The sequence below is a fragment of the Halteromyces radiatus genome, assembly GCF_025201355.1.
Source record: "Halteromyces radiatus strain CBS 162.75 chromosome Unknown BX664scaffold_7, whole genome shotgun sequence".
Lineage (NCBI taxonomy): Eukaryota > Fungi > Mucoromycota > Mucoromycetes > Mucorales > Cunninghamellaceae > Halteromyces > Halteromyces radiatus.
Window position 1 is genome coordinate 1,162,681 of NW_026251693.1, and position 18,031 is coordinate 1,180,711.

At 33.4% G+C, this 18,031-nt stretch overlaps 8 protein-coding genes across 8 annotated transcripts; 3 read left to right on the forward strand and 5 right to left on the reverse strand.

The window, feature by feature from the left end:
- Positions 1–56: 56 nt before the first annotated feature.
- On the reverse strand, positions 57–1,644 carry BX664DRAFT_339869 (uncharacterized protein). The gene is made up of 6 exons (XM_051546715.1): positions 1,347–1,644; positions 1,035–1,228; positions 894–974; positions 791–802; positions 462–689; positions 57–389 (listed from the first exon to the last, which is right to left on the reverse strand). Exons 1-6 carry the CDS (start codon positions 1,612–1,614, stop codon positions 123–125), a joined length of 1,050 nt encoding a protein of 349 aa, XP_051397780.1. The 5' UTR covers positions 1,615–1,644; the 3' UTR covers positions 57–122.
- A 548-nt stretch (positions 1,645–2,192) lies between these two features.
- On the reverse strand, positions 2,193–2,890 carry BX664DRAFT_339871 (Pre protein translocase subunit Sec66-domain-containing protein). The gene is made up of 2 exons (XM_051546716.1): positions 2,760–2,890; positions 2,193–2,684 (listed from the first exon to the last, which is right to left on the reverse strand). The coding sequence occupies exons 1-2, from the start codon at positions 2,854–2,856 to the stop codon at positions 2,206–2,208; spliced, it is 576 nt and encodes a 191-aa protein (XP_051397781.1). The 5' UTR covers positions 2,857–2,890; the 3' UTR covers positions 2,193–2,205.
- A 344-nt stretch (positions 2,891–3,234) lies between these two features.
- On the reverse strand, positions 3,235–6,855 carry BX664DRAFT_301765 (uncharacterized protein; the record flags this gene model as incomplete). The annotated part of the gene is made up of 9 exons (XM_051542399.1): positions 6,570–6,855; positions 5,886–6,496; positions 5,704–5,776; positions 5,467–5,630; positions 5,068–5,388; positions 4,485–4,932; positions 4,053–4,253; positions 3,571–3,833; positions 3,235–3,381 (listed from the first exon to the last, which is right to left on the reverse strand). The coding sequence occupies exons 1-9, from the start codon at positions 6,577–6,579 to the stop codon at positions 3,235–3,237; spliced, it is 2,238 nt and encodes a 745-aa protein (XP_051397782.1). The 5' UTR covers positions 6,580–6,855.
- Positions 6,856–7,445: 590 nt separating this feature from the next.
- BX664DRAFT_189898 (WD40-repeat-containing domain protein) lies at positions 7,446–9,328 on the forward strand. The gene is made up of 8 exons (XM_051540063.1): positions 7,446–7,578; positions 7,667–7,927; positions 8,007–8,079; positions 8,154–8,266; positions 8,337–8,490; positions 8,580–8,668; positions 8,745–9,060; positions 9,141–9,328. The coding sequence occupies exons 1-7, from the start codon at positions 7,481–7,483 to the stop codon at positions 8,941–8,943; spliced, it is 987 nt and encodes a 328-aa protein (XP_051397783.1). The 5' UTR covers positions 7,446–7,480; the 3' UTR covers positions 8,944–9,060; positions 9,141–9,328.
- A 756-nt stretch (positions 9,329–10,084) lies between these two features.
- BX664DRAFT_189863 (magnesium transporter NIPA-domain-containing protein) lies at positions 10,085–12,338 on the reverse strand. The gene is made up of 9 exons (XM_051540062.1): positions 12,140–12,338; positions 12,038–12,076; positions 11,623–11,926; positions 11,298–11,479; positions 11,077–11,230; positions 10,947–11,016; positions 10,676–10,876; positions 10,363–10,586; positions 10,085–10,313 (listed from the first exon to the last, which is right to left on the reverse strand). Exons 1-9 carry the CDS (start codon positions 12,212–12,214, stop codon positions 10,177–10,179), a joined length of 1,386 nt encoding a protein of 461 aa, XP_051397784.1. The 5' UTR covers positions 12,215–12,338; the 3' UTR covers positions 10,085–10,176.
- Positions 12,339–12,528: 190 nt separating this feature from the next.
- Positions 12,529–14,458, forward strand: BX664DRAFT_339876 (uncharacterized protein). Its single transcript, XM_051546717.1, has one exon. It carries the CDS (start codon positions 12,619–12,621, stop codon positions 14,224–14,226), a length of 1,608 nt encoding a protein of 535 aa, XP_051397785.1. The 5' UTR covers positions 12,529–12,618; the 3' UTR covers positions 14,227–14,458.
- Positions 14,459–14,526: 68 nt separating this feature from the next.
- BX664DRAFT_352375 (ubiquitin-like autophagy protein Apg12-domain-containing protein) lies at positions 14,527–15,250 on the reverse strand (the record flags this gene model as incomplete). The annotated part of the gene is made up of 4 exons (XM_051547676.1): positions 14,527–14,586; positions 14,659–14,721; positions 14,824–14,960; positions 15,082–15,250. 4 exons carry the CDS (start codon positions 15,248–15,250, stop codon positions 14,527–14,529), a joined length of 429 nt encoding a protein of 142 aa, XP_051397786.1.
- Positions 15,251–15,841: 591 nt separating this feature from the next.
- Positions 15,842–18,001, forward strand: BX664DRAFT_339880 (putative histone-binding protein Caf1-like protein). Its single transcript, XM_051546718.1, has 11 exons — positions 15,842–15,936; positions 16,027–16,162; positions 16,245–16,375; positions 16,428–16,620; positions 16,689–16,769; positions 16,860–16,944; positions 17,042–17,109; positions 17,188–17,308; positions 17,383–17,595; positions 17,650–17,760; positions 17,869–18,001. Exons 1-11 carry the CDS (start codon positions 15,918–15,920, stop codon positions 17,926–17,928), a joined length of 1,218 nt encoding a protein of 405 aa, XP_051397787.1. The 5' UTR covers positions 15,842–15,917; the 3' UTR covers positions 17,929–18,001.
- Positions 18,002–18,031: the final 30 nt, after the last annotated feature.

Below are 18,031 nucleotides of genomic sequence, written 5' to 3' on the forward strand. Positions count from 1 at the left end.
TGATAGATTTTTATTTTTGAAAATATTTTATTTTTTAATAATAAAACCAAAATGACAAAAAAAAAAAATAATAAAAATAAAGAAAAAATAAAATAAAAAATAAAAGAGAAAAAGGATAAAACTTAATATCTATGCAAAGGGACGCTGTTTTGTGGTTGAGAAGAGGACTGATCACTAACATCATCATCATCCTCATGTAATGTCTTGATTTGGACAGTCTTTTTATCAAGACGAGCTGGTTTTTCACTGAATGTTTCTTGATCATCAAAGGTCATCTCAACAGTATTAGCATCCGTTGTATGAGCATTCTTTATTCGAGTTGTAGCTGCACCATCTTTATTTTTGCCATGATGATTACTAGTAACCCAATGTACCGTCATCACATTGACCTTTATAAAAAAAAAAAAAGGTGAATCAAAACTATTTCTAATGATATCTTATTATTATTATTTATTTCTTACCGTGACATCCACAGTACACATGGTCAAACATACTAATCCACGTTCATTGCCATGAGTCAATACCACTACAAATACATTGATAAATGAAACCAATAAACATACAACTGAGGCAACAAGTGTTCGTCGAGCTAATCGGTAAAGTCTTGATCGTTTCCAATCCATTCTAGAATTTCTTCCTACGTTCATCAATGGTCGCATAAAGAGCCATGTCAAGTACAGATTCAACATCTATATCATTTTTTAAAAGAAATCAGTCGAGGATATATTAAAAAAAATTGTCTATAAATGGGGAAATCTTTTTTTTTTTTTTTTTTTTGTGTTTGTCTTACAAAGTCATATATCTACATCGATGATCATAAATGAAAGAGAGGGAAAAAAAAATAATGATTTGTTAGACATCATCAAATATCTCTATCAAATGTTATTGATTACCATCAATGGGATACTGGCAATGAATTGTAATCCAATGATACACTTTCCATCATCTGTCAAGTAAATGTTCCTAAAGGTTAACTGTATGAAAAAAAGGAAATCAGATCATCATCAGATTTTTTTTTTTTTTTTTTTTTTTACCATAAGTACAAAGATGATGATATAAGGACATAATAAAGCTAAATGGAATCGATAAACACATGTCTTGAGTCGTTTTGTTTTTGTATTTGTCACAATATGAACACGTTCCATAAGCCAAGCATAACCGATGACTTTACTACCAGCATAAAAGACATCGCATGACATCATGCCTAATGTACATGATACCATGTTATCTAAAATATAATTAAGAAAAAAAAGAAACAATTCATTAGTTCATTACATTTTAAATCAAGAATGATGCATAACAATGGATGATGTTGGATGAAAGGAAAAAAAAATATAATACTTTACTGTTATTGGTAGACACCAAGATGGCTGAAGTAATACAAAAAGCCCAAGAGGAGGTATAAAGTAAGAGAACCAAGATACGACCATAGTTTGTATTTCTGAGACTTTCACCATATGTTTTATTACCCATACCGGTGGCCAAAGCAGTGATGCACACTAATGATACCATTTCAGACATGATTTCTAATTCATCAGGACCAACTATACCAGGTGCTATTTCCATCCCGGTGAAATTGGTAGTAGAGTTCCCATAAGGCATTCCCTGTTCCATTTTTTTTTTTTTTTGAAAAGAAAAAAAAAAGGTATATATATATAAAAGAAGAAAGAAGAAAAAAAAAAGACAATTCTTTTTACTTTGATAATTTTATAACAAATGATCATCCGGCAAAAAAAAAAAAAAAAAATGAAAAAAATGAATTAAGGAGAAAAATAGATACCATACGGTTGTCATCAACGAACGATTGAATTAAAGTCAAACGTCGCACAACCATATTAACAAGATGTAAAGTTGATTCGTAATGGATTTCGAAAACTTTATATATTCTTTTTGATTTTTCTTCTTATTTGACGTCTCACCTCTTTTATGGAACGGGAAGCTTCCCTTACCATCCCTCAAAACTCCCTTTTTTTATATGAATCAAGATGTTTTCCGAGTGCATTGTCTTTTTTAAGGAGAAGTCAGTGCCACTATCTACCGTGGTTCAACAAAAAAAAAAAAAAAAAAAAAAAAAAAAAAAAAAAAAAAAGGGGTAACCCCCAAGTTTAATCATCTCTAAAGAAATCACTTGTAGCAGAATAACAAAATCCTTTTTTTTTTTTTATTGTTGAAGAATCATATTGATTTCTTATGTTGCACAGACATTTAATCCAAATCATCAACATTATTCAATATAAACAAATCATCATCATCATCATCATGATATTCATTTTTTAATTTTTCAAAATGAATTGCCTTGGGACGATAATCACGCTGAACATCGGTAGGGATCAAAGCGAGCTTTTCATATTCCCACATGTGTAAAGCGGTAACAAAGATAGTGCGAGACCAAGCTGGATGAAATTGTTTGGCTTCTTGCACGATACTTGCCACCTCAGATACCATCAATTGTTCAGCCTCCAAAAGGGATTGCCATAATAACTGATCGATATATTGCCGTTGAAACAATTCTGATAATGCAGGCTTGGCCATCTCTACCTGATGAAGACGATGCACACATGCCTTGGCTCGAAGCAATAGACTGGCCATCACATGATGCCTACCCACATTGTTTGCCTGCTTGATCGCTTCGTAGGCTTCTTTTTCTTTGTATTCATCAAACCATGCTTCACACTTGGAATGACCTATCATCCATTGTTAATCATCCTTTGCTTTCATCTATTCCCTTTTTTATTTATTATTATTATTATTTTCTTCACCTTTGTATCGTATATAATAATTCATGATTGATCTAGCAGTCATCATAAATCCTCCAAGAAAAAGGAACGGTACTAAAGCTGTGATGATCACAGTCATGATTCAAAATAGATCAATAATATCCAAAAAAAAAAAAAAAAAAATAAGAGAGAGAGAGAGAGCAGCATTGTGTCAAAAAAAAAAAAAAATAATAAAGAATGAGAGCCTGGTTGGTATGATGACCTAAAAAAAAAAAAACAATCACCATTCCCAATGAAATCAATTCATCCATAACCAATCAGAATATAAATCCCATCATGCCTATAAACGAATCAATATATCCAATTTCTTTATTGATTTGATGTTTTGCAAATATAAGTAAGTAATAATAATAATAGTAAAGAAAAAAAAAGAATCCCAAAAAGAATATAAAAAGGTTAAATGACTATTTTCTAAACACAGATATATATATATATATATATCACTAAAGATACACTATCAAGCTTCACCAAGTAACCATTCCACCACAGCGTTTTCTTGTTCTTGTATATCTTCCCATTCATCTTCTGGTAAGAACCATTCTTCATCACCATCGACCACACCATGTTCACTAGCAGTATCATCCATATCATCATCAGATAGTGTCTTGGATTGTGTATTGTTGTTGTGATCTACTTGATGTAATTGACTTGTTCCAGTTTCATCCGTGACAACAAGAGAAGGAGGATCCGATGATTTCTTCTTTGGTGGTGCATCCGTTTGAATGGCCATACTAACCCCAGCAGCAAATCTAGCCGCAGCAGCAGCAATAGCAGCAGATGTTCCTGGTCGTACAGAATGATAAGTAGCAGCTGAAGAAGTGGATGTTGACTTATTGGTGGGTCGCTCCAATGCATTAGGGTCCCGTTGCAAATACATAAATCGTTCTCGTCGAGGAATATAGGATGAAGCACGTCGTTGTGCTATATCATCCAATGAGTGAGCCCTTTCAAATTGTAACACCTTGTCCAGCACTAAACTTTTCCTAGAGGATGATTTTTGTTGAATTGTAGGTGGTGTTGAGAGTTGTCGTGATGTCGTATTAGTAGTATCTTGGTCTGTTGTTGAAGGTGAAGATGTTCTTTGATAAGGTTCATCACGGGTTGTAGATCGAATAGACGAGGCGGATGATTTTTGCTTGACCACTTGATCCAATTGCTTGATGGTGTTGCCCACAGTGCCAGCTGTAGAGATTTTGCGTAAAGTAGTAGAAGTAGTTGCAGTTGTAGTAGTAGTTGTTGTTGTTGTTGTAGAATCCCCTTGAATTGCATCAGCACTTGTATCTGTCACATTGATGGCATAGCTTTCATGTAGAGATTGACGTCGAGAAGGATTTGCCATGGATGCACGTTTGGCCACAATACTGGAAGGTCGTTCGGGGCGCTTATTATTATTATTATTATCTTGAATAGATTCAGGTTCATTCGTCAACTGTTCTTGACTTGATGATGTAGACTCATCGATAGAATCTGTCGTTCCTTCATCTGATGATCGTGTAAGTCCCTTTTGATGTTTGCTACCAATCAAATCAGGTGATGACTTGCTTTGTTTTCCTAATCGTTGCTGCTGTTTCGTTGTAGAAGAGGAGGAATCAGTTCTTTTGACCGTTGTTGTATATCCAGGTTTTGTATCATTGCCATTTGTCTCATCCTTTCCATTTGATGATCCTTTTTGTTGCTTGGCTGCTTCTTCTTCCTTTTCCCTTTGACGACGTAGATTTTCCCGACTTTTTCTGTTACTGAGACTACCGCGGCGAAGAGTGGGGCGAGATGACGAGCCAATTGGTTTTGCAGTAGTAGGTGTGATCGTAGTGGTAGTAGTTGTAATATTAGATGTAGTAGTCGAAGGAACCGTTTGCGATGGCTTTGGAGAGGATGTATCCACAGATGAAGGTTGTTTATCCGATGCTTTTGATGATTTGATGGATGATGCAAGCGATGAGGATGAGGATGATGAAGGCAGTTTCATATCGGAAGGCACAGGAGGTCGATTTTTCGATTGTCTTGAAGAAGTTGACGAGGTGGGTGTAGGGAGTGACTTTTCCACAGCTTTGATTTTGCTTGTTGTTGAAGAAGCAATAGAAGAAGAATCTGTCGATGGAGGTTTTGGTGCTTCACGAGGGTTTTCAAATCGATGATCAGTTTTAATCATCTTTGGCTTTGAATCACGTTTTGGTGTAACAGCTAAAGTGGTCAATTTCTGTTGTTGCAAGATATAGTCGTTCAAAATCGAATCATCCATTTGTAATGATGATGTTCCAGATTTTGTAGCAGTTGATGGTGTTGTTGCGACAAGAGGAGAATGTGGGCGATGATGATGACCAGATGGTGTTGGAGTTTGAGGCCTAGAAGTTGAAGTTGAACTAGTTGACATTCGAGGGACAGAAGCAGATCGACGTTTCCAAGCTGGTTTCGAGGGTATAGGATCGTCCAACATTTGATCCTTGATTTCAATGGATTTCAATCGATATGGAGTAAGTGATACACGCATAGTATTACCAGAACGAATCAGATCTTCAAAATTCATTGTAGGAGCATCCGGATCATAGGCTGAAGAGTAAGCTGGTTGTTCAGTTGCGAACGAACCTTGGTCATTCTTGAATACCTTGTATGACTTTTTGTTGGATAAGGAAGAAGAGGTAAGACTGGTATGAATGGATCCATTACTGGTGTTATCGGTCATTATAGAAACAGGACGTTTGTTACCATTGGATTTCACAGAATAATTGGAAGAAGAAGCATGAGGTCCAAGTCCAGAAGATCGTTGAGGATTGGTATCATCATCATCGTCGTAATGTAAATCCAAATCATCGAAATTGATTTCTCCCAAAAGATTCTTTCCTTGATGTTCAGAGGCTATAATTAAATATATTAATCATCATTTTTCTTTCAATTGATAATGATAATAATAATAATAATAATAATGTACCTGTAGAGTTTCGGATGATATTTGGTTGAAGTACACTTGATCTGGGCATATAACCATGTGCAAAGGAGCGTTTCTATAATAGTCAAAGATTGAAAAAAAAAAATGAGTTATCAAATAAACCCCTCCTCCTTTTTTTTTTTTTTTTTTTTTTTTTATATTGATCTCATCTAATATAAACTTACTTCCATTTTATCTCGTAGATCCATTTGACGAAAAATCATGCCAACTTGTACATCATCAATCAATGCCAAAAAGAGTTCTTTGATGCGTACATAATCAGTATCTTCAGTTTCAGCCGTCAAAGCTACAGCAGTCAATATATATTCAGCCATATGTTCTAATACAGTTGTCACATAGATTGCCACGATAGGAGAGATAATAAGATCATCACATTCTTCATGAGGCATCCAAGATTGTTGATCATCTTTGTCGGCCAAAGTACAAAATTCAAAACATTTATCCCGGAGAAGAGGTAGACATTTTTGAGTTGGAAAAGGTGTACCAATGGATCTCATTTTTTCATATATATCATAATCAATCACTTCTGTTTCAGTAAAAGTTTTGACTTCTAATTCAGCTTCCACAATTGCATTCTTGCCAAGGGTAGAGGGTAACAAGTTGAAAACAGAGGTCTTGATAAGTGATAAGTCCAAAGATTGACAATTAGTTAAAAGATGTATTAAAAATTCGTCAAGGAATTGGTTGATTCCTAACAGTGCATCAGTAGATACTCGATAGGAACCGACTTCAGAGATGATGGCGTTAGCTGCACGTTGACATATATAACGACACTCTATTAAAGAAGAAAGGGAGTAAGTCAGTATATATCAAGTTTAATTCAGTCTTTTTTTTTTTCTTTTGTTTACCCCTTGACATTGAGGCGAATCAAGAGTAGGTTGGTATGAATAATAAATTGTAATAATAATAAAATAAAGGGTAAAAGAATAAAAGCAGTAGAGAGAGAAAGAGTATAAGAAAGGTATTGAAAAGAAGAAAGGTAAATAGTTTTGGAGGAATCAGTACATAAAGAAGGGTAATAATAAAAGAATGGAGTTAAAAGTAAGAAAAAAAAAGTAATGGGTTTAAAGGAATGTATAATGAAGGAAAAGTAAAAAACTTTTCAAATAGAAAATAATAATAAAAAGGTAAGAGAAAGGGGAAAGAGAAATAAAATAATATCAAAAAAGGAACTCATATGTAAATAGAAAACGTGCGAGTCGCAGTTTGAAATAATAGCAAACAAACTCGCATGCTAATTATTATCACCAAAAAGATGATCCATCTTCTCTCCTTTTTTTTTCAAAGTAGGAACATTTAGCCAGTTGCTTACGGGAGAAACAAAAAATAAAAAATAAAAACAAATGATCACTTGATATAATGCTACTTTATTGTGTTTTATGCAGACTTGTTCTTTTTTTTTTTTTTTTTATAAAAGAAAAAATTTATTCTTCAAAGTTACAAACCTTATGCACACATCAACGTAAAAGACTCCTTTTTTTTCAGTACCGCCAGATTTGAAATCGAAGAAAAATACAACTTTGATAATAAATTGAATCTCATTATAATGTTGTTTATATTTGGTCACAATGTATCTGTCATTTTGAAAGGCTAGCCCATTTCGTACCTGACCCTCTTGTCAACTGTACTCTTGTCAGCCACTCTGGATAAAAATTGAATTACCGATTACCATTCTGGGGGGAGTCCCAGAATTTTTTTTTTTACAAAAACTTTTTTCTCTCTTTCTTTTCTTGTCTTGATTGATCTACTTTGCAAAATCATGGTTCATCGTGTTCCATTTACCAAACTTATTCATCATCCTACTGAACCTTCTCTTGTACTTGCCAATGGTGCAGAATTTCTTGTTGTCAACACCAAGTAAGGAAAGAAAAAGGAACGACAGTATATCAATATTGAACTCTTCTTTTTTTTTTTTTAAAAAAAAAAAAAAAAAAAAATGATCTAGTGATGGGAAAATGACAAAGGAATACCCAAAGGAAAGTGAAACCAAACCCACGTCTCAAGAACTTCATCGTAATATTGATTTCAGTCAGGATGGTAGCCGATTGGTAACTACGGGTGATGACAAAAATATACGCGTCTATGATACCACTGATCAATGGAAGCAACTTTTCTCTCGACCTGCAAATAAACGTGTCAATGCTTTACAATTCACAAAAGATGCTTCTACCATTGTTGTCGCTGATAAATTTGGTGATGTTCACTGGTAAAAAAAAAAAAAAAAAATTAAGGAAAAGAAGGAATATATACTTATTGTTCACTCTCTTCTATGTATATCTGTATAGTCATCCTGCTGAAGCTGCCACAGAAGACAAACTGGCCCCTATTGTTGGTCATGTCTCAATGCTTACTGATGTGGTAAGAAACTCTCTCTCTTTCTCTCCATATGTATATATTAGCTAATCTACTTGATTACAAATGCCTTCTGATAGATTTTATCCGATGATGAAAAATACGTTATTACTGCCGACCGCGATGAACATATTCGTGTTAGTCGATTCCCCAATGGTTACAATATTGAAAACTATTGTCTTGGACATACAGAGTAAATGAAAAACTAACAAGAAATATAGAATGAATACTTATTTTTCGATTTTTAATCAAAAATGTAATAGTGTTGTCACCGTGATTCGATTACTACCTTGGAATGTGAATATGATGGTCTCTGCAGGTGGTGATAATACTATTCGCACTTGGGATTTCGTCAAAGGTGCTCAAATTCAAAGTTTGAATTACTTGGATTACATTAAACAATATGTCAATACTCCTGTAAGTGGATTGAAAGAAAGAGAAAAAGAGAAAAAAGTGTACCAATTCATGAATGGAACATATCTGATTCATGTTTTTTTTTAATATAGGCTAATGAAAATTCACACACTGAAGATCCTATTGTGAGTTCCATCAAATTTGACAAGACATCAAAGACAGTGGCTGTTGCATTTACAAAGTAAGTTAATAAAGCATTCGATTTTTTGAGATTTTTATGGGAATTGATCTGATCTCTATTTCCTTGTTATTGATAGGGTCTCTGCTATCTTGTTACTGGAATGGAAAGACGATGAGAAATCACTGGTATACAAGGATGTCATTCATTGTGATCGACCTGTATTGGATATCAGTTTTGATTTACAAGGCAAGTTATGGACAAGTTTGGCGCCTACTACTGAATCAGATGCACTTTTGGTTATCTATTCTCCTGTCAATGAAAAGGTAGTGGGATAGATTGTAGAAATAAAAGAAAATAGGTTGTAAATTGACTTTTTTTCTTTTGTTAGTATGAACTTCTTCCTAGTGATCACAATTTATTATCTTCAGTAAATACAACTCAGGTGGAATTAGGTAAAAGTGAAAATAGCAATGGGATGTAGATAAATAGCAAGTGTCATTGACTTCTTTTTTCTTCTTCTTTTTCTATTTAGTGGAAACCATGCCTGATCTCTATTCTCTTCTCAGTGTACGAAAATACTATGATCAATTTGAAGAAGATGATTCTGGCAAAATGAAGAAACGAAAAACAGGATAGATTTAAGTTAGAATGTCATATAGATACAATACAATTTGTTTATTTTATTTTATTTTATTTTTTTTTAAAAAAAAAAAAAAGAAAGATTGAAATAAATATATTTTCATTCATTTATTATCTTGTATGCGTATCGTTTACAAATATAGATATGTAAGCAAAGATAGATATAATTGAATCAAAAAAGAAACTAAAGGGAATAATATATGATCAAAAATAGGAGTAACAAGAGAGGGGAAAAGCGTACAATGATGAAAAATCAGGTATACAACTAAAAACTAGGAGATAAAGAGAAGTGAAGGGGTATCAAGTAGAAAAATAAATAAATAAATCAAAAAAAAGAAGTAAACCCAATTGATTCTATATGTCTATCTAATGATGATGATGTTGATGATCCAATTCTAATAAATTCACCGCATCCACACATTGATTTCCTTCTTGTTCCAATCCATTAGCAGTTTGACCTTGTTGTTGTTGTTGTTGTTGTTGTTGTTGCTTGTTTGTCAATGAAGATCCACCATCATCATGAGACAATGTCACCAATGCTGGAGTTACCTTGGGTATATTATTTTCAATGTTTGCTTCTTGTTCCGTGTCATCATTGGGAGGAAGGTGATCATTACCAGAAGAGAAAACATCATGTGCCATATTGGTCAGTCCAGAGAAAAGATGATTCAATTTGGATTCACTTCGTCGATGAGAGGATCGATTGTTCATACGAGATGCTGCTACTGCTGATGAAGATGTTGTAGATGAGGTCGAAACAGATGGTGTGGGTAATTGAATCAAGGTTGACGACTCTGTTTCATCATTCGTTCGATCTACCAGTTGAGATGCCAACGAGAAACCACGGATCACTGAGCTTCGTCTTCGATGTCTTTCTTGCTGTTTTACCTCATCGTTACGATGTTGTTGCTGGTGATGATGAAGTGAGACTATCGTATCAATTCCTCGTTGTTGTTGTTGTTGTTGTTGCTGATGGTATAATTGATGCTGATGTTGTTGTTGTATAATGGGGTTAACACGTCCACTTGCAAAAGGACCATTGAGTTCCAGTCCAGATGTCGTTGTTGTAGCTCCATGATGATGACGTTGATGATGAAATGAAGATAATGGTTGATGAGGTATAGTTGTTGGATGAGAAGTGTGATCCAAACCTCGATCGTCAGACTCTTCTAAGCTTGTACGTGGACTTGTCATTAATGCTGTCGCAGCTGAAGCTTCACTAGCCAAACTTGGTAATTCGTCCTTATCAGGTTTTAATGCAAGAGCACCAAGTCGATTGTTGCGTTTGGAAGTGATCAAATAAACACCAACAAATTCAATAGCACATCCAGACATGAAACTGATTGTAAAATAAAATAAAAAAAAAGATTTAGTTTTTTTCTATTCTATAGTATTTCAAAATATATATATATATATATATATATTTACCGTGACAATTGATCAAGACCCATATCATCAAAATCATGATAGATGATAGCACTTCCAATAATGGCAGATACTGTAAATAAGACAAATTGAGTGGGAATAACAGCCGTAGAATCAAATCGTTGTAAAGCTTTATTGAGGTACTTGATTTGTAAGATAGCAGTAACAACCAGAGTTAGAATCAAAAAGTAGGATATTGGGTAACTATAGTTAGGAAAACGCGAATAAATAAGTGAGATAAATGGGAAAATGAATGTATCACAAGATAACTTACGCGAACATATTGAGAAGAGTCAAACTGAGTAATGAAGCTACACTTTTTGTACAAAGAACAGTATAACCACCTAATAAATAATAGAATATATTATTATTTTTACTTTTATTTTTTTTTTTTAGAGTCTTACCATAAATAGCCACCAATCCTAAATCTACTAAGATACTTTCAGCGCCATACCAAGGAGAAATAGCAGTAAGAGTAACAATAGCTGCACCAGATATAATAAAATAAATAATAGAACGAGTTTGCATTAATGCTTCCATGATAAGATCGGGAGATAACTATGCAAAAAGAAGAGAAAAAATTTATCGTTAATCTAGTAATTGACCCCTGGTAAGCAAAACTTACAGCTGTTTCTTGTTCATTTGAACTAAGAACTACAATAGCTGCACCTGTTACAGCAAGTATAATACCAAGGAAATCCCGTTTTCTAAATACTTCTTTTAACATGAGTGGAGCCAAAATGACATTAGCCACTAAGGTAGTAGTTCCCAAAGGAGCAATAGTTGATGCTGGTGCAAAACCATAAGCTAAATAAAAGAAAAAGTAAAAAAAAAAAAAAAAAAAAAAAAAAAAAAAGTTAAGTTTGTCATATATATAGTTTTCTATCCCTTTTTCCTTTTCTGGTCACTCCTATTCCCCCCCCTCTTGTAAAAGAATATTGATACTTTACCCACAAAGTTACCAACTTCACCCAAAATCATTAGAGTAATACCGAGCCACCATAATTTAGAACGAAGATATTCACTATCACCATCACGTTGTTCTTGAGCCATAGCCATAATAAAACGTTGATGTTCCAACTCCTCTTCGGGTGAATTGGAAAGATCTTCCGAAGTTCTAGGTGAAGAGTAACCATCGTCAGGGTAAAATGCATTGCCGGTATATGAGCTGTGTGAAGAGGCTGATATCCAACGAGGAGGTTCATCCATATTGGCGAAATATTTTGCCATTTGTTGTTCTTGAAGTTTATTATGCTAATATAGAAGAAGACAAAAAAATAAGAGTCAAAAAAAAAAAAAAGAGAGAGAGAGAGAGAATATACTCCAGTGACAAAAGAGTCATTATCATTTCTTTTTTCAACTTACAGCAAGTTTTTGAACATTCAAAGCAACAGATATTAGAGCCTATTTTAATAAAATGAAGTGAGTATTTCAAACAAAATCAAGAAATGTCAAACTAAAACTTACATTGCCGCATACAGAGACAACCACACCAATGAAGGTTTGGAAAGCCATATCCCTTTCTTCTTGGTCAGTATCCATAATAATAATAATTGGATTTCTATATATCTATATATCAATATGCTTTAAAGTTGGACGGTATAATAAAAAAAAAAGAAATAGGCATAAATTGCCAAATAATAGTGGGTGAAAAGAAAAAAAAAAAAAAAAAAGGAAAGGAAAAAAAAAATTGAGACCTACCCATAAAAGCCAAGGGGAAGAAGAGGCAGAGATTTTTTGATTCTCAGTAAGCTTAAAACTCTATTAAGGTAGATCAACACGCGCACCATAAATAGTTTGTATCCCCTTTCTTTTTTTTTTTTTTTTTTTTTTTAGTTTTATTATTATTTTATTACTTTTTTTTCTTTTCTTCTCCTATCTAGAAAAAAAAAATATAATTTATTACTTTTTCTTTTTCTTTTCTTTTTACTCATTATTCAACCAATATGAGTGTACAGGCAACTGTAGCTTTTCTCAATCGACATGATGTCAATGATGATACTCCTATTCCAAGACCTATACTTCCTTTATCAAAGAACAATACATGGACAACAAAACTATCCAAAACCACTCCAACAAATACTTTGGTTAAAGAAGAATCTTACAACAATAATAGTAAACGATCACTGAAATCTCGGTCTGTTCTTGATATGTACACAGAAGAACTGACAAATTTATATCAAGAAGCAATCAACAAATACGAAACAGCTTGTGAAACCATCAAAAAATTGGAATCAGATGTAGAAATCTATGCATGCGATTCGACAAAGGTACGAGATTATGAAATTCGAGTGGAATATTTGGCTCAGAAATTGGAACAAGTCTCTGAAGAACGAGATCATTTGGAACAAGAATTATCATCCTATAAAAATCGTCATGGAAATTTGGCTACTCCTGTTTCTCCTGTATTTGGTCCTGATATCTTTGGTGGAAAAAAATCTACTGCTTCTCAAAAGGATGATCATCTTGATAATCAAGAATTGGAAGATCAAGAAAAACAACAACAACAGCAGCAGCAACAGCAGCAACAACAACAGCAACAACAGCAACAGCAACAACAGCAACAGCAACAACAACAAGAAGAAGCTTATTTTGATGATATATTGGATGCTTATGAAGAAAGTCGATCTCAACATACTAACGATCAAAACTATCAACAACAAATGGAAATGATGGAACAAGTGTTAGCTGAATACGATCAAGGTATGAAAATGGCTATGGAGAAATATGTGGCTGATTTAGAACAACAACGACTGGAAAACAAGACATTACAATCGATGGTCAAGAAACAAGATGAACTTATCGCCAAGTTGGAAAATCGAGATAGTCAAAGCAATGATTCAACATCATCTAACGACCTACAACGTACTCAAGGTGGCTCAACACATGATCAGAATCTTTTAAGACAGCAAGTGGAATTACAACGTATCGAATTGGAAAATAAACGAGATCTTTTGACACAACTATTGAACGAACGTGATGATTTATTGAAAAAAGTGAACGCCAATACCAACAAACGTAATAATAGCGATAATGACAATAGACAACGACGTACTCCATCCTATAGATCATCCATCGATATGTTGGCAGAATTGGCTCGCGCAGACAACATACCAAAATCACCTGCATCCATTCGATCTCTGGGTTCACAATATCAACTTCAACAATGGGATACTGGTCGTAGTACTCCACCTCCTTTTGCACCGCCTAGAACACCACTTCCTCCTTTACCGGCATCCGATCAGCTATACAACAGCAACAACAACAACAGCAGTAACAATATCCTTCATAACAATGACTCTGGTATAACTCGGAATTCTTTGGTAAGCTATTCTCGTAGTTCTTCTTCATCCTCTTGGTCGTCAGAAGAACAACCACATCATCCTCTTTCAACGTTAACACTTCCACTCAAACACAACAGTAGCAACGACAATACGATCACTGATTCTACTGCCTATCCATCTCTGACCAACACTTTATCCAATGATAACACTGAGCCTACTCCTCCTACTACTACTGGATCTTTTTGGAAAGGATTGAAAAAGAAATTTTAGATAGTTACATAGTTAGATAGTTAAATAGAAATAGTATATTTATTTATTCCCCCCGCCATTACTCCTTTTTTTTTTTATTTTGTCCATACATATTACTATTATTATTATCATCATCATCATTCATTTATTCCCATTCTTTTTTAATAGCCCCCGTTTGATCTTCTGTACATTAGTCCCTTTTTTTTCTCTCCACGTTTTATTTATTAACAGGTATCCAAAAAAAAATAAAACAACTATTTTTATTGATATCATATATATGCTATTCCTAATTTTATTCTACATATTAAATCTTACTCGTGTTCATCCCCATGCGGCAGTTGTACAATAATTGATAATTAAGTGTCCTCCAGTGCCAAAACACTAATATATGAAAATAACAATAAAAAAAAATAATTAAAAATTAAAAGAGAATATATATATATGATTACTTACTTTGTAAAGATTGGAAACAGTTTCGTCTGGAGAAGGAGAAAATGCACTGTTGATATAAAGGAACTATATGTATTTGATATACAAACAAAAAAGTAGAAGAATCAGTGAGTGAGAGACAGACGACAAGTGAGTCATGTATTATTCCTTTTTTTTTGGATATCTTACCAAAGGATCACTACCATGGTATTTGAGTTCTTTTCGAAGAAACTGAATTACTGTTTGAAACTTGTTGGATGCTGTAATTTTATAATAACTTTGCTTGAGGATGGGAGCATTACCTATAGCTGCAAACCGTACTATGACTTTTCAAAAGTTCAAAAGAGAAAAAAAAAAGAAAATAGGAATAGTCTATAGATTAAAAACCAACTATCTTCTTCTTTTTTTTTCTTTTTAATGGAAGTATTATTATTTTTTTTCTTTTACCTTTGGAAGTATCTTTAATTTTCAATGTTGCTACGACACTATCTAGAGTTTGACCCGAGTTAGTTTGAGAACCAAATGGTGGTTGGTCATCGGTTTGTTCCATAGAGGCATTGTCATTAGATGATGTCGGTGAAGATATTGTTGCTGAAGATGGTGAGGCTTCTGCCATAAAGATGTTATAAAGGTCAAATCCTCCAGAGGTGACACGTAGAAAAAAGAAACAAGAAAGTAAAAATGAGAAGAAGAAAAAAAGATCAAGCAGTAAAAAAAAAAAAATCAAACGAATTTTGCTCATGCCTTTTTTTTTTTCATCTCACAACCCCGCTCCAGAGCATATTTTGATTTTTGGCTGTAGATCCAAAAAAAAAAAAAAAAAAAAAAAAAAAAGTAAATCATCAACCTTCAATAGCTCTAATCAAATTTAACTCCCAGCATTGCTTTATACTTTTCATAATAAGTGGTCTCATCAATGATCATATTCATCAATAGGCAATTGTTGTATACATATAACTGACAGAATCTTCATTTCATCTGATCGACAGAAATAAAGGCACTAATCTCAAAAGAATATCCATCCAACCAATCATCATCATACTTTTATCCCTCTTCAATCATCAACACTTTAATCATCGACTACTTCTACCGTCAACACTTCAATCATCAACACTTCATCCATCAACAACATCATCTCCTCTCTTCTGTCACTGATAAATTGGAAGTTGTGACGGACATTGAATATCCTTGACGCGTTGTAAAAAAAAAAAAAAAAAAAAAAAAATCTTTTGTCTTTGTGCACTTTTTCTTTATTGTTTCTTTTTAAAAACTTTTGCAGCATAATGACAGATACAGTACCAGGTAAAGTTCTATTAAGAATATAAGGATAATTATTCTTCAAAAACGCGCTTATTCACATCAAAGTAAATACTGTTTTATCTTAATTGTTAGATAAAGACGAACAAAAACAGATTGATGAAGAATATCAATTATGGAAGAAAACAACACCAATGTTATATGATCTGGTTGTGACTCACAATCTAACCTGGCCTACACTCACTTGTCAATGGATGCCCAAAGTGTCAAAGTAAAACAAAGAAAAAAAAATAGATTTTTTTTTTTTAAAGAAAAACAAATGCTCATTATATTACCTTATTTTCGACTGTTAGTGATAACGGGTATACAACACAAGAACTTTTGATTGGAACGCATACAAACGATGAAGAAATGAACTATACTCAGTTTTTATCTGTGGATTTACCTCGGGAAGACCAAGATATGGATTCTTCAACATATAATGGTAATAGGAACAAAATGGTCGTTTTAGATATTGATATTATATATTTTGATAGAACAAAAAGCTCGTATGAGTTTAACTCAGAAAATGGAACATCCTGGTGAAGTGAATCGTGCACGTTATCAACCATCCAATCCCAACATTATTGCTACTAAAACACGTGATGGTCCTGTACTGATATTTGATCGAATGGATACTACTACACCCAGTACACCACTATTACGATTAACAGGCCACTCAAAAGAAGGGTAAATTAACAATACAAAAAAAAAGAAGTGAGAAAATCAAGAAACTGATTTGTATATTGACTTTTTAGATATGGTATGGCTTGGAATCCTCATGCTAGCAAATCAAATCATCTACTTAGTGCTGGGTTTGATCAAATGATATACCAATGGTAAAAAAAAAAAAAAAAAAAAAAAAAAAAAAAAAAAAAAAAAAAAAGTATGAGACAGAAAATTTATTAATATATAATATTCTGTTCTAGGGATATCGGATTGACTCCCGATAGCGATGATAAGAAGACATTGGTACCCTATCAAAGATATGAAGGTCACCTTGATTGTGTGGAGGTAACATAAAAAAATGAAAGGCGGAGACACAAACATCAAATGCAACTTTATCAATAAAAAAAAAAAAACTGAAAATAAGCTTCTTTTCCTATTATAGGACGTTAGTTGGCACTCATCAAATACTTCTATATTTGCATCTGTAGCTGATGATATGAAACTGATGATGTAAGTTACCCAAATAAATAAAATAGACTTTTTTTTTAACCGTATACTGATTGTCTCTCGTTTGTTTGGTATTCCTAGTTGGGATGATCGTTCGGGATCAAAACCGACACAAAAAATTCAAGCACATAAAGCTGAAGTCAATACAGTGGCTTTTCATCCACATCAAGAATGGATGATTGCAACAGGTTCTTCTGATAAGGTAATAATCAAATGAAATGAAAAATAACAATAAAAAAAATGAAACTAAGCCCTTGAATGATGTCATTTTTATAGACAATTGGTCTATTCGATATACGCAAGTTGGAAACGAAATTACACACTTTTGATATGCATGATGGTGAAGTACACCAAATAGCTTGGAGTCCACATCATGAACCTATTATTGCTTCAGCAGCCACAGATCGAAAAATCATGATATGGGATTTAAGTAGAATTGGTGAAGAACAAACTCCTGAAGATGCTGAAGATGGACCTCCTGAACTCATGGTAAATAATCTTAAAAAAAAAAAGATCATTATTATTCACTTTTTATTATTCAAGTTTGTACACAATGGTCATACTAGTAGAATTTCTGAATTCAGCTGGAACCCTTTGGATCCTTGGATGATTGCCAGTGCAGCCGAAGATAACATTGTCCAAGTTTGGCAAGTGGTAAGTATAGTTTATTTATTTTTTATTTTATTTTATGATTTCATTGGTGTGGATGATAGGACGGCTATCATAACTGATTCCTTTTTTTTTTTATTATTGTTATCATAGTCTAGAAACATTTACACAAACAAAGATAGTATAGAAATTAGTATAGCAGAATTGGAATAATATTAAATAAAAACTTTTTTTTTTGTGTTTGTTATTTGATGAACTCCTCATTATTTTGATTTTTGGCTAAGAAAGACGTGCCATTATGTATAAATGGGACAAT

What these genes read in the sequence shown, in the direction of transcription:
- BX664DRAFT_339869 (XM_051546715.1), bottom strand. Translation starts at nt 1,614, where the DNA reads ATGGAACAGGGAATGCCTTATGGGAACTCTACTACCAATTTCACCGGG. An exon ending in CTTGGTGTCTACCAATAACA is followed by an intron (nt 1,229 to 1,346) that starts GTAAAGTATTAT and finishes ATTATATTTTAG; the next exon opens with ATAACATGGTATCATGTACA. An exon ending in TGTGTACTGTGGATGTCACG is followed by an intron (nt 390 to 461) that starts GTAAGAAATAAA and finishes TTTTTTATAAAG; the next exon opens with GTCAATGTGATGACGGTACA.
- BX664DRAFT_339871 (XM_051546716.1), bottom strand. Translation starts at nt 2,856, where the DNA reads ATGACTGTGATCATCACAGCTTTAGTACCGTTCCTTTTTCTTGGAGGA. An exon ending in TTATTATATACGATACAAAG is followed by an intron (nt 2,685 to 2,759) that starts GTGAAGAAAATA and finishes AATGGATGATAG; the next exon opens with GTCATTCCAAGTGTGAAGCA.
- BX664DRAFT_189898 (XM_051540063.1), top strand. Translation starts at nt 7,481, where the DNA reads ATGGTTCATCGTGTTCCATTTACCAAACTTATTCATCATCCTACTGAA. An exon ending in AAATTTGGTGATGTTCACTG is followed by an intron (nt 7,928 to 8,006) that starts GTAAAAAAAAAA and finishes ATATCTGTATAG; the next exon opens with TCATCCTGCTGAAGCTGCCA. An exon ending in TCTCAATGCTTACTGATGTG is followed by an intron (nt 8,080 to 8,153) that starts GTAAGAAACTCT and finishes GCCTTCTGATAG; the next exon opens with ATTTTATCCGATGATGAAAA.
- BX664DRAFT_189863 (XM_051540062.1), bottom strand. Translation starts at nt 12,214, where the DNA reads ATGGATACTGACCAAGAAGAAAGGGATATGGCTTTCCAAACCTTCATT. An exon ending in TTGTCTCTGTATGCGGCAAT is followed by an intron (nt 12,077 to 12,139) that starts GTAAGTTTTAGT and finishes TTATTAAAATAG; the next exon opens with GCTCTAATATCTGTTGCTTT. An exon ending in TCATCCAACAACTATACCTC is followed by an intron (nt 10,314 to 10,362) that starts ATCAACCATTAT and finishes TCATGGAGCTAC; the next exon opens with AACAACGACATCTGGACTGG.
- BX664DRAFT_339876 (XM_051546717.1), top strand. Translation starts at nt 12,619, where the DNA reads ATGAGTGTACAGGCAACTGTAGCTTTTCTCAATCGACATGATGTCAAT.
- BX664DRAFT_339880 (XM_051546718.1), top strand. An exon ending in ACAGGCCACTCAAAAGAAGG is followed by an intron (nt 16,621 to 16,688) that starts GTAAATTAACAA and finishes TTGACTTTTTAG; the next exon opens with ATATGGTATGGCTTGGAATC. An exon ending in TTGTCCAAGTTTGGCAAGTG is followed by an intron (nt 17,761 to 17,868) that starts GTAAGTATAGTT and finishes TTGTTATCATAG; the next exon opens with TCTAGAAACATTTACACAAA.